The sequence below is a fragment of the Microcebus murinus genome, chromosome 4 (assembly GCF_040939455.1).
Source record: "Microcebus murinus isolate Inina chromosome 4, M.murinus_Inina_mat1.0, whole genome shotgun sequence".
NCBI lineage: Eukaryota > Metazoa > Chordata > Mammalia > Primates > Cheirogaleidae > Microcebus > Microcebus murinus.
The window spans coordinates 58,749,697-58,762,665 of record NC_134107.1 but is presented as its reverse complement, the minus strand read 5'-3'; the positions used below and the strand labels follow the sequence as shown (position 1 = coordinate 58,762,665).

General features: G+C 36.9%; 1 protein-coding gene across 4 annotated transcripts in view; it reads left to right on the top strand.

Moving 5' to 3' along the window:
• FCHSD2 (FCH and double SH3 domains 2) overlaps positions 1–12,969 on the top strand; it is a 244,604-nt gene that overhangs the window by 189,991 nt on the left and 41,644 nt on the right. For 2 of the 4 annotated variants that reach the window (XM_076002295.1, XM_076002297.1), the window contains exons 10-12: positions 2,110–2,205; positions 3,639–3,710; positions 11,436–11,552. In XM_076002295.1, coding sequence (XP_075858410.1) covers positions 2,110–2,205; positions 3,639–3,710; positions 11,436–11,552 — 285 coding nt within the window. The remainder of the gene's footprint in view (positions 1–2,109; positions 2,206–3,638; positions 3,711–11,435; positions 11,553–12,969) is intronic. The other 2 variants (XM_012744878.2, XM_076002296.1) reach the window with 1 other exon arrangement.

Genomic DNA, 12,969 nt, shown 5'->3' with positions numbered 1-12,969 from the left:
GACTGTAGGAATCTCTATAGAACAAAAACCCAGTTTCTTCAGCAATTACATTATAGGGGATAAAAAATTACAATGGGATGAAGAACCATATATATGAAAAGAAACCTAAATAACACCACCACCATCCAGTTGTACCGTGGGGGCTTTATTTGGATCCCGATTTGAAAAACTTTTTTTTAAAAAAGGAAACAATCAGGGAAACTTGAATACTTATTGGTTGCTTTGCAAGTATTGTAATTTTAATATGGATATGTTTTCTTAAAAGAGCCCGTGTCTTTTAGATATCATACTGAAATATTTGTGGATGAAATTACATGTCTAGGACTTGCTTCTATAGAATTAGGGGTGAAAGAGGTAGATGGATTTATAGGTAAAACAAGATTGGCCTTAAGGGGATGTTTTTGATGAGAGGATGTTTTGGAAATTAGGTGATGAGAACATGAGAATATATTATACCATTGTTTTTTTGGTTTGGGGGGTTTGTTGTTATTGTTGTTGTTTTGAGGCAGAGTCTCAAGAAAAAGTTTTTAGTGCTGGAGGATAGGTTTGGCAACTAAAGGGGTGCTCCTCTTAGCTTTTCTGCATGGTGATTAGTGAGGCTCTGAGGGCTGTATAATGAGCTTTCATCGCTACTGTAGTTTAAAACTAGAATCGGAGAAGAGAATAAAACACATTTCCCTTTGAGAATATGTTTACTCAGCCAGCCTTCCCTGACCAAATTCTTCCAATGACTTCTTATCTCACATTTCAGTCTCATTAACTATCACCACCTTGTTCTCTCCTCCTACCCTCTACATGCTTCCATAGTGTACTTGAATTGTGTAGCTTGTTTGGTCACCCCAGTTTCCAGATTATATTAATCAATTCCTTACAGATAGTAACCTTGTTTGTTCATCTTACTCAGCTATATATCCCCTCACCCCTGAGTTTAACACTGGAGCTGGTTGAGTGAGGGAAAGGAAAGCAATAGAGAACTAGAATTGCGGTGGTAAATAAAATGCAAAATAACACCTACTACTTTCTGTAACTCCTCAATAATCCCTTTTCCCAGGACTACTAAAGTAACGCCACAGAACTACTTTGACCTTTTTCCTGCCCATCCTCTGGCAAAGGTGCTAATGAACTATAATGTACTGCAAATAAAAGATGAATAAAGGTTGGGCAATGTAGCAAAATAAAAAGTAGGTTTTTCTGGTATTAACTGAGTAGCACCTAAGTGGACACATAGGTACTACAGTAATAGGGTATTGGGCAGGTGGGAAGGGGGAGGGGGCGGGTATATACATACATAATGAGTGAGATGTGCACCATCTGGGGGATGGTCATGATGGAGACTCAGACTTTTGGGGGAAAGGGGGGAAATGGGCATTTATTGAAACCTTAAAATCTGTATCCCCATAATATGCCGAAATAAAAAAAAAAACAAACTTAAAAAAAAAAAGTAGGTTTTTGCATATTCAAATATTGTTGATTTACACTCTTTCCAAGGGTATATAATGCAATGAATTTTTTTTAGCTAGCTGGCTTTCTGTGTGTCAGAATTCTCCTTATATGAAAATTCCTTTCTGTTCTATCTTCTTGTTATGTTTTAAGATGGTAATTAGTATGTAACCTCCTCAAAAAGGTGCCAAGAAGTACTCTAAAAATACTATATTGTGCTATGGGATTATCTGGCAGTTTCCTAGTGGATAGCAATCACTGTAAAACAAACTGTAAGAGGCCCATAAAACTGAGAGAGCTGGGAGAGACCAGAAAGACCAATGTTCTTTCCTATTCCCCCTCTTCCATTACAAACAATAGCTTTTTGTGTAATAACTGTCTTCTTGTCATCATAAAATGTTGCATATTGTCCAATCCCCAAATCTGAGATAGTTTCTAAACTATTACTTTCCAAATTTAGATTCTTGAGAAAATAGAACATGTATGTAATTACTGTCACTCTAAAATGAAAAATAAAACGTGTAACATTATCATTTCTTTTTTACCACATAGTATGGGATGATTTTTCATTTGTATAGAATATAGAATAATAAATCTTAAACTTTAGAATGTAATTACTGGACATTTTAAGCTTATTAAAGACCTAAAGATATTTTATTTTCTCTTTAGGTGGTACGGGACTATAATCTTCAACTGTTTTTACAAGAGAATGCTGTATTTCACAAACCCCAGCCCTTCCAGTTCCAGCCTTGTGACAGTGATACTGTAAGAGAATTCCAGGTTTTCATTTCATTTGCTGTTCATTTGTGTTTCTGTTCAATAACAATTATCCTTGGAATAGACAGAAAAAGCTAAGTATGGCCAAGTGCTGTGGCTCACGTCTGTAATCCTAGCACTTTAGGAGGCTGAGACAGGAGGACAGGAGTTCAAGACCAGCCTGAGCAACATAGTGAGACCCTGTCTCTACAAAAAAAAGTTTCTTAAAAATTTAGCTGGGCATAGTGGTGCATGCCTGTAGTCCCAGCTACTTGGGAGGCTGAGGCAGGAGGATTGCTTGAGCCCAGTAATTTAAGGTTGCTGTGAGCTAGGTTGATGCCACTGCACTCTGCACTCTAGCCAGGGCAACAGAGTGAAACTCTGTATCCAAAAAACCAAAACAAATGTTAGGATGCAGAGAAACTATGTCATTTCTTTTTTCTAAAATGTGGCTAATACACCCACCATATCATAGGCTTTATGCTAACAACTTTCTACTAAATGAGGTTAAGTTATAAGTTACTGAAAATCTGAAAACAACTGAGGAAAGAAGAAAAATATTCAATGTATTTATTCATATATACTTTCTATTCATCAAATTCGTCATGTTGCGCTATTCCAAGAAAAACAGTGGTTAAATTTTAACCAGAATAGAATTAATAAATGGAATAATGAATATGTACACGCAGATATTTTGGTTGGCCTTATAAAAAATTATAGGCCCTTCATAATTCCTTTCAGATTTCTTCGAATGTTAAAGTACCAACATAAACCTCAAATTGGCTGTTTTTAAAAAGCATATATTTTTGTCCTTGAGTTTTGGTTTGCTCTGTGAGAAATGTTTGTCATTATTTGGATTTTAAAAAAAGAACCAAAAGGCTAATTCAATAACATAAAAAAAATGAAATTCCACAAAATGAGAAGGCATGTGTTGGCATTACTAGCACATTCTCTCAATGATATAGTTTCATAGTTTAATGGTGTCAGTTTAATAGAAATACACTTGCTGGAGATAAGTTCATTACTTCTCTTGCATTTTAAGCAGCCCTATTAGTGACTATAAAGAAATGTGGAATCAGCATAACCCTGGCCCTTTTTTATCTATCAGCTTTTGCTATGACTCAGTCACATTGTTCTGTAACTTGACTGCTATGAAGCCTGGGAGGAATGAAGTAGAGTGTTAGAAGATACAGGGTATGGACAAGTTTGTCAAGCTTGGCTTAAAATGGTGACTAATTTAAGATGATTTTATCTTTGCCATTTTCCACAAGGAAAATAAGAGTAACGGTGACTCTCATCTTACCTTTGCAAGGCTCAACTACAGCCCTAAATGCTTCTTTGTTTTTAGATGCTGTGTGTTTCTAGACAGTGTTCTTAGCTGTTGCCTTAAAATTCTAACTCTATGCTATGTTTTCTGTCCTTGTGCAATCTTTACTGGGCAGAGTTTAAAAGCCGCCCAACTGGTGGACATTGAGCTCTCCCCTGTCAGTGCTCTGAGAATGACCATAGCTGAGGTATATGGGGTGTGGGCTAAGGGGGGAGGGGTGGGTTCGCATGTTAATGGAGGGTGGGACCTGGTGTTAGGCCACTGCATGCATCAGCTGTGGCTTTCTGTTTTCCCTTATGAATTAGGAATTTCCTTTCCTGTTTATAGTGAAGAGATTGAGCTGCTCATTTTTCATCTTGTCTGAAGCATCTTATTTTACTTCAACAGGAGTGCTGGAAAGAACCTCAGGGCTAGCCTTGTCTTTATTAAAGGGGAAACTGTAGCCTAGACAGGAAGAAAGACTTGTCCAGAGTTATATAGTAAATGAATGATAAGTTACTGTTGTGATTGCAATTTTAATGTTGTTTCTGCTATGCTATTCTGTTTTCTGAGAAGAAATATTCAGCACTTGAGGAGCAATTAGTTTTTTCATAATGGAAAAAGATAAATGCTTAATGCTTTTATAAAAATCATTCTAGATTATCTACCATTGAAAAAGTCTTTAATGATTTTGAAAATCTTTTTAACTACAAAATATTTTTGTGTGTAATTTTTGTTTTACTATAAATTAACTATTCTGTCTGCCCACAAAGAATAAAATCCCAAATAATTATTTTTACACAGTTAGATTAGTACTGTTCTTTGTGAGAATAGAGCCATTATTTATTTGCTTTTAGTTTCTTCATGGAGTTGGTAGCCAACTCCTATCATGGCGTGGAGAGCAACAGTCAATGCCAATTAATTCACTTTTCCTGCCAGGTGAACCTCGGACATGTAGGATGAACTAAACACCTGTATCTTCAGTTGTCTTTCTGAAGTTGCTATTGTTCCTATCCTGTTTTGAAGCATATTTCAATTTAACAAACAGTGAACTCTTAGTGCATGTGCCAATCACTCAGATAGATGCTGAGAATAGCTACTGCACACCAAACTGCAGACCCCAAACTAGATGAGCTCACTGACATGTTGACAGATAAGTAAAATGCAGTTAGTTGTGTGTTGTATGTGATAAGAGTGTGATTGGTACAGTCAGTGCATCCAGATGTGGTGCTATATTTTACGTTATTGAGGCATATTTCATATCATATAATTCACCCATTTCTTGTGTATTCAGTGATTTTTAGTAAATTTACCAAAGTGTGCAACTATCTTCCTAAATAAATTTTAGAACATTTTCATGACCCCAGTAAGATTCCTCATGTCTATTTACTTTTAGTCTCCATTCCCACCCCTCGCCATAGGTTACCACTAATCTACTTTCTACAGATTTGCCTGTTCTAGACATTTTATATAATTTGAATCTTACAATATGTAGCCCTTAATGTCTTGCTTATTTCACTTAGTGTAATGTTTTTGAGATTCGTCCATGTTGTAAACATCAATAGTTTGTTTCTTTTTATTGCTGATTAGTATTCCATTGTATGTGTTTACCACATTTCGTCTCCCTGTTCATCAATTGATAGACATTTAGGTTGTTTCCCACTTTGGGCTCTTAAGAATAATTCTATTATGAACATTTCTGGGCAAGCCTTGATATGAATGTGTTTTCATTTCTCTTGAGTTGCTGGGTCATATGGTAAATTTATGTTTAACTTTTTAGGAAACTGGCAAACTGTTTGCCAAAGTGACTGTATCATTTTACATTTCTACCAGCATTGTAGTAGGGTTCTTGTTTCTCCACATCCTCACCATTTGTTATTGTCTGGCTCTTTGATTATAGCCATCCTAGTGGGTATGATACAATATCTCTTGTGGTTTTGATTTGTATTTCCCTAATGACTAAGGATGATGTTGAGTATATATCTTTTCATAAACTTAGTCACCATTCTATATCTACTTCAGTAAAATATCTATTCAGATCTTTTGCTATTTTTTGATTGGATTGTGTTTTCATGTTATGGATTAGATCCTGAAGGTGAATTGAAGTTTACTCAGCAGAGATTGAGAAACAACATGCCAGGAAATGAAAATGACAATTGAAATAGATGGCATTCATTGAACACTTATTTCATGCTTGACATTTTCCCAATCATATTACCTATATTAACTCATTTTATCTTCAAGACTATTGTAGGTATTATTTTTAATTCCCATTTTACAGTTGAGGAAACTAAGGTTAAGAAATTTATTCAAAGTCACTCAGCTGGTAAGTATACAACCTATATGTGAAATGGCAAGTAATCTTGGGGTAATGAAAGAGAAGCTAAACAATACCATAAATGTAGGTTGCAACCAGATTTTGTTTGAGTTTTATATATGATGGCAGATGGAGAAGTATGTATTTAGGTAGGAGAGTAATGATGGGATTCATTGCAGAGGCAGGACAGTATTGTTCCTTAATTTTATTTTGAATTTTATAATTTTAATTAGGAATTTTGAACCGCTTATGAGTTAAACATTCATTTTCCATTTACACAGTAGGTACTTATATACCTTTGTATATGCCTTTGGGTTATCTAAATTTAGGTAAGATATATTTAGGAAAGTTTATAGGACTTTTAAACCTAATACTATGATAAAATATAATTCTTATTTTCTTCTAAAGATTTTCATATGCTCATCTTCAAATTTAAAAAAAATTTGTTAATGTATCCCATTTCAAATTGTAACATTTTTCCTATAAAAGTCCAAAATGTCCAATTGAATATGTATAGTCACAATATTACCATAGGAATTTAATTAAGGCTTAGAATTACTATATATTTTTGGCTTATCTTTTATTTCTGCTGAAAATGAAAATTCCTTTTCATTTTATCTTAATATATGATTTTTTTTTTTGAGACAGAGTCTTCTTCTATCACCCAGGCTAGAGTGCAATGGTATGATCATAGCTCACTGCAGCCTCAAATTCCTGAGCTCAAGCCATCCTCCCACCTTAGCCTCCCAAGTAGCTGGGACTGCAAGCACACGCCATCACACCCAGCTAGTCTTTAAATTTTTTTATAGAGAAAGGATTGCACCATTGTGGCCTAGACTGGTCTTGAACTTATTGCCCAGGCTGGTCTCGAACTTGTAGCCTCAAGTATTCCTCCCACCTCGCCTCCCAAAGTGCTGGGATTACAGACATGGTCCACCATGCCTTGCCAATAGATGACTATTTTTTTTTTTTTGACGGTTAACTCCAGTAATAATACACCAGGTCAGTTTTATTTTTATACTCTAAAAGATTAAAGTTAGTTCCTTGTATGTAACCACCCAGGTGTGGCAGGGATAGCCATAAATTCCGGAATGTGTAGCCTTAGGGAAGCAGATATCCCCTAACTCAGAATTTCAAGGTGGTTGCTCTAGGCACTAGGCATAGATCACGGACCGAGATTAGCAAGGATGGGCAAGGTGAGCCACAGGGGGCATTTCTCATCCCCAACTTATCTTAAGGTGACCCCTCATCCCCAGCTTATTTTAGGGTGACCCCTAAGATCTGTGCCTGGCTTAGGTCACCCCTCCCTTGAGGGGTCTTACCCCTCATTGACTAACCAGCCATCTTATGGGGTGTACACAGCAATCACAAGAACAGTTGTTTATCATGTGGGCTCCAGACCCCCCAATGCTGTGGGTGGGGTCTTGCTTACTTGCAACTCAGGTCCTTTGTTATGCCTCTAGGCAACAACCTTGTTTATCATAAGGACCTTGTCTGGAACAGATTACTTTCAAACATTCTGGGCAGAACACGTACATTACTCACTAACTTTAATTCGTAAACTGGGAAAATATATGTCAGTCCCTTACATCTCCCCCTATTTTATTTAATTTTGAAGGCAAACAGCTGGAACACAGCCATGATGTTTTGTCTTTGCTATCACTGAGTTGCTTGCCTCTTTTTCCAGCACCTGTAGATTAAGAGCACAAAACATAATACAAGGAAGAGAATACCCAAATTACTTCCAATACTACTAAGCATAGTTTTTAATGAAGCCAAAGGTTAGGCCTGTACAATCCACTGGCCAGGCCAGAAAAGAACTCTAGATGACTATTTTGACTCATACTTTAGAATGATATTCTAGGCCAGGCATGGTAGCTCATGCCTGTAATTCCAGAGTCTCGGGAGGCTGACGCAGGAGAATCACTTGAGCTCAGGAATTTGAAGTTGCATTGAGCTATGATGATGCCACTGTACTCTAGCCTGGGCAACAGAGTGAGACACCACTGCACTCCAGCCTGGGAGACAGAGCAAGATTCTGTCTCTAAAAACAATTAATTAAACAAGAAAAGTATAAAAAATAAGAAATAGAATGATGTATCAAAAGGAAATAGAATTATGTCAAAATGGTTTTATAACATCACAAGTATGTCTGTTCTCTACAGCCACAAAATCAGCAATTTTAGAATTAACCATATGATGATTACATGTAACAGTAACCAATGGCAGATTTTGTCTGCTATAGTAACTTAGTAGCTGTCTCATGGTTAATATTAAAAAAAGATTCCCTTGTCTGTATTTCCATATAGAGTTATTGCTTTCTAAAGTATCCTTTCCTTATATGCTCAAATACCATTTCTCAGATAATACCAGAAAATCAGAAATCCTTCTAGAAAGAGTAAATTTCACCTTTCTTTGCTTAAATGTATTTTTAATGCAGAGTTATTCTAAGGAGGATATGGAATATACCCTAAAATGTGGCCTCCTTCCACCAAAAAGGATATTCTGTGAGGGAGAACTGACAAGTATATTTATTAGGATCTCAATGTTGGGGAGTCATCCAGCTATCACAAGGATTATACTGGTGTTAGAGATTCACACTGATGTTGTACAATGGAGAAGTCATGTCCTGATTTATGTTGATCTTAGATAGTGGAAAGGGCATTAGAACATTTCTCTATGTATTGTTTAATGACCTGAGCTGTATTTTGCTTTCTATGAAATTCTCAGTTGTCAAGACTTATCTTATAGGAGCTTCTACATGTCTTCCATGGCTTGATTTTAGAATTCGTGAAAAGGGTAAATTAATTTGAATTTTAATTATGTGTCATTCCCCACCCAGAGGATCTCAAAGCCATGTCTTCTAATTAGTGGCATTTATCTGTCCTGATCATGGGGAACTCCTGTCTAAGTAATAGTAAACCCATAGAGAATGGTAGAAAATCCCTACCTTAATTTACCCAGCTCTTAAGCACAGTGAATAGTCAATAAAAAGGTAGAGATTCTGCGTGGCAAGTGGGTTATGGCCTGTCTCCCAGCACACATCTAAACCCGATTACTTGTTCCTGAAATGCTGCTCTGTAATAAAATTAAATTTTTTTGTCAGTTTCCTCCTTTCTTATCTATCTACTCCCTATAAATATTTCTTTTTTTTTTTTTTTTTTTAGGTCTGCCTTAATCATTCAGTGTAGCTTCAGTCTTGTTTTGGTTTCTTCAGTAATTGTCTGGATTTTTCATGAACAGTAATGAGAAATTTTTTGTTTCAAGTAATTTTCAACTGGGTCTTTTCTCCTTTTTTTGAGACAGAGTCTCACTCTCTTGCCTGGGCTAGAGTGCCGTGGCATCAGCCTAGCTTACAGCAACCTCAAACTCCTGGGCTGAAGCAATCCTCCTGCCTTAGCCTCCCAAGTAGCTGGGACTACAGGCATGCGTCACCATGCCCTGCTAATTTTTTCTATATATTTTTAGTTGTGTGGCAAATTTCTTCTATTTTTAGTAGAAACGAGGTCTCGCCTTTGCTCAGGCTGGTCTCGAACTCCTGAGTGCAAATGATCTGCCCGCCTCCGCCTCCCAGAGTGCTAGGATTACAGGTGCAGATCACCATGCCTGGCCTCAACTGGGTCTTTAACATTAACAATTACTATTATTGGATACTTAATATATGTAGATACAATGCCAGAATTTTTAAAATGATAGGTAGCATTTTCACCATTTTCAGATTTAGCTAAAACTCATATTAACATACCAACAATCATAAAGCTAATAAATGGCATAGAGTAGATTCAAAACTAAGTCTATGTGACTCAAAAGCCTATTCCTGAACTTTTCAGAGTATATCTTTCTACTTTACACATCAGATTCCTCTGGCTATTGTTCATTTTATTTCCATCTGTATTCAGGGTTTAACATTTTAATGTCCCTGGCTTCTGAGAACAGATATAAATTTGAATGCCCAGATCCATTTGCAAAGCCAAATATAATAATAAAGTTGATTCCCAGATTCATAATAACCCCAAGAATGAATTAGAAGTTAGTTAGATTAGAAATTTTATTATTTTGCTCTATTTTAGCTAATTTGTCATTGTTATAATCTAGCTTTGTCATGTATATAATCTAGCTTTAACAGAAATGTCTGCATAGAGCAAAAATTTTTGAACTTTGCCTCATCACAGTCCCCCAACAAAAATATTGATTTTTAAATTTAGTTTAGCAGATTCTGCTTATATCATCAATTTTGAGCTATGTGACCTAGCAAAAGAATTTCTAAAATTCTTTTAATTTTAAAATTTGGATTTTTATATTAAAAAATCCTCTTTGGATAATTCATATTTAAGAAATTTTCTTTCCTAATTAATTTTAATAAAGTTTTTTTCATAGGTTCTTGAGAGTTTAGAGAGAATTAAAATAGGTTAGTGGGGCCGGGCACAGTAGCTCACGCCTGTAATTCTAGCACTCTGGGAGGCCGAGGCGGGCGGATTGCTTCAACGTCAGGAGTTTGAAACCAGCCTGAGTAAGAGCGAGACCCTGTCTCTACTATAAATAGAAAGAAATTAATTGGCCAACTAATATATATAGAAAAAATTAGCCGGGCATGGTGGCGCATGCCTGTAGTCCCAGCTACTCAGGAGGCTAAGGCAGCAGGATTGCTTGAGCCCAGGAGTTTGAAGTTGCTGTGAGCTAGGCTGATGCCACGGCATTCACTCTAGCCTGGGCAACAAAGTGAGACTCTGTCTCAAAAAAAATAGGTTAGTGGTTAATAGCCCTGATTCTAGAATCAGACTTGTTTAATTGATGTTTAACACAATATTTGGGAGACACTGGAAAAATTTCTTACCCTCTCTGAGCCTTGGTTTCCTTTTCCATAAAATGGTGTGTGACTCACATCATAAGGTTGTTATAAAAGTTATGTGAGGCACTTTCCATAGTACCTTGCACAATAGAGGTTAACTATTACTACAATTTATTTAGATTTTACAATTTGTTCTTTGTGAAACAGAATCATAGCATTTTAGAGCTAGAAGAGACCCGTAGTGATCATTTGATCTAGCACCCTTATCTTTTATATGAGGACATTAAATCCCAGACAAACTAGGGTAAAAACGAATTTGAGGTTTGGTAGAAAGTTGGTGATGTCCTCTAACTAAATAAAGCCCAGCATTTTGGGATAGGGGAGAAGAGAGGATTGTGTTGCTGTTAACATATTGTTTTGTTCTTTTCACTTCTATTCAATAATTCTTTAATCACATTGAAACTATTGTTTCCATTTTTATCTATGCAATGATTTTAGCGTCATTTAGTAGGTTGGCATGAATACTTTTTTCTTCTTTTCTTACCTTAGTTTCCTTTATACCCAAAGATCAGTCCACAGTATTAGAGATAAAGCTTTCATGTTCAGCAATGTTAAGACAAGAAGCCTGTGTTCATTTATGGTTTCATACTGTCATCTTTGTCTTCTGCTGACTTTCTGTGACACGAGACATTGCTTCCGACAGTAGTGGAGCATGCTTTGTGTTTTGAGCACTGATTAAGTGAAGACTCCTCTGGTCCAACTGGAAAGTGATGGTGGTTGCAATAAGGATAGCAATGCTTTTCTCTCTGTTCTCTCCTATGTTGTAGAGCCGACAATTAGAGTCAGAAACTGGGACCACAGAGGAGCACAGTCTCAATAAGGAAGCTCGGAAATGGGCCACACGTGTGGCACGTGAGCACAAAAACATTGTTCACCAACAACGGGTAAGTGTAATAGAGAATCCTGGCTACATTCAGCTTAAGTTAAATGTCAAACGAACTTAAGGAGTTGAGCTTTATTCATATAAAAAATATCCCATATATGTTTTTTCTGTACTTTCTCAACACAGTCAGCAGTGCGTTCTGTTATCTACTCATCTTGGAAATTCTTTAAGGCCTCTAGCAGCAACACATTAATTCACTTGTTTGCCATAGAATTGCCTAAGAAGGCTAGTGACAGTGTGTTCTAGTCTTTTGGGAAGGGGAACAGACATACATATGTTAAATTAATGTAAGTTTTCATTCCCCAGGACAAGTTTTTTGAAGATACAGTTGTAGGTTCCATGAAAATATATCCTTAAGACTAAATTCTAAGCACAAAGAAATTATTTTAAGTATAGTACATTTTTTGTCAATTTCATTTATTTGTACCTATATCCTTCTCTTTATTTGCCTTTACATCAGCTTCTTAGAGTTGTCTATACTTATCTGAATATCCTCACCTCCCACTTATTTTTTAGCCTGTTACATTTCAGCTTTCTCTGCCACTAAACTTACCAAAATCACTAATGATGTCTATGTTGCTAGTTCCAAAATGGACACTTGGATTTCTCATTTTTCTTAACCTTTCACAGTTTCACCACAACTGACAGTTCCTTATTATCTTAAAAACATTCTCTTCTCTAGTCAGCCATGACTCAGCGTTGTCCTGGCTTTCTGCCTCTCTGGCCATTCCTGGAGTTTTCTATAGGTTCCTATTTCTCTATCCTACAATTAAGTATTTAAATTCCTTAGACTTCTGTACTAGGCCATCTTCTTTTCTTACTCTTTACTTTCACTATAGGCAGTCTCATCCACCTCCATGGTTCCACTTACCTACCAGCAAATCATAAATTAGTATCTCTAACTTGGGCCCTGTTACTGTATATCCATATGGCCTCTTGCCTGCTTTGATGTCTTTTCACAATCTCACAGACATCTCAGATTCAGTGGCCCATTTATCTAATGTTGCATAACAAACTACCTCAAATTTAATGCCATAAAACAAGAACATTTTAAAAATTATCTCTCACTACTCTGAGTATTAGGAGGTCTCAGCTTGGCAGTTTTCACTTGAGTAGCTGGTCCTGGTGTCGTCTCACAGGCTTCCCCACTGATGCCTACGCTGGAAAGATTTGAACAACTGGGAACTGGAGCAGCTGGGGCTCCTCCTGAGTATGTCTGTCTGTCTGTCTCTCTCTCTCTCTCCCTCTTTCTCTCCCTCTCTCCCTCCTTCTCCCTCTCCTTCCCTTTCTCTCTCTCTCTCCCCCTCTCCCTCTGCCTCCCTCTCCCTCTCTCTCCCTCCTTCTCCCTCCCTCCTCCTCCCTCTCCCTCCCTCCCTCCATCTCTCTCTCTCTCTCCCTCTCTCTCCCCCTCCCTCCCT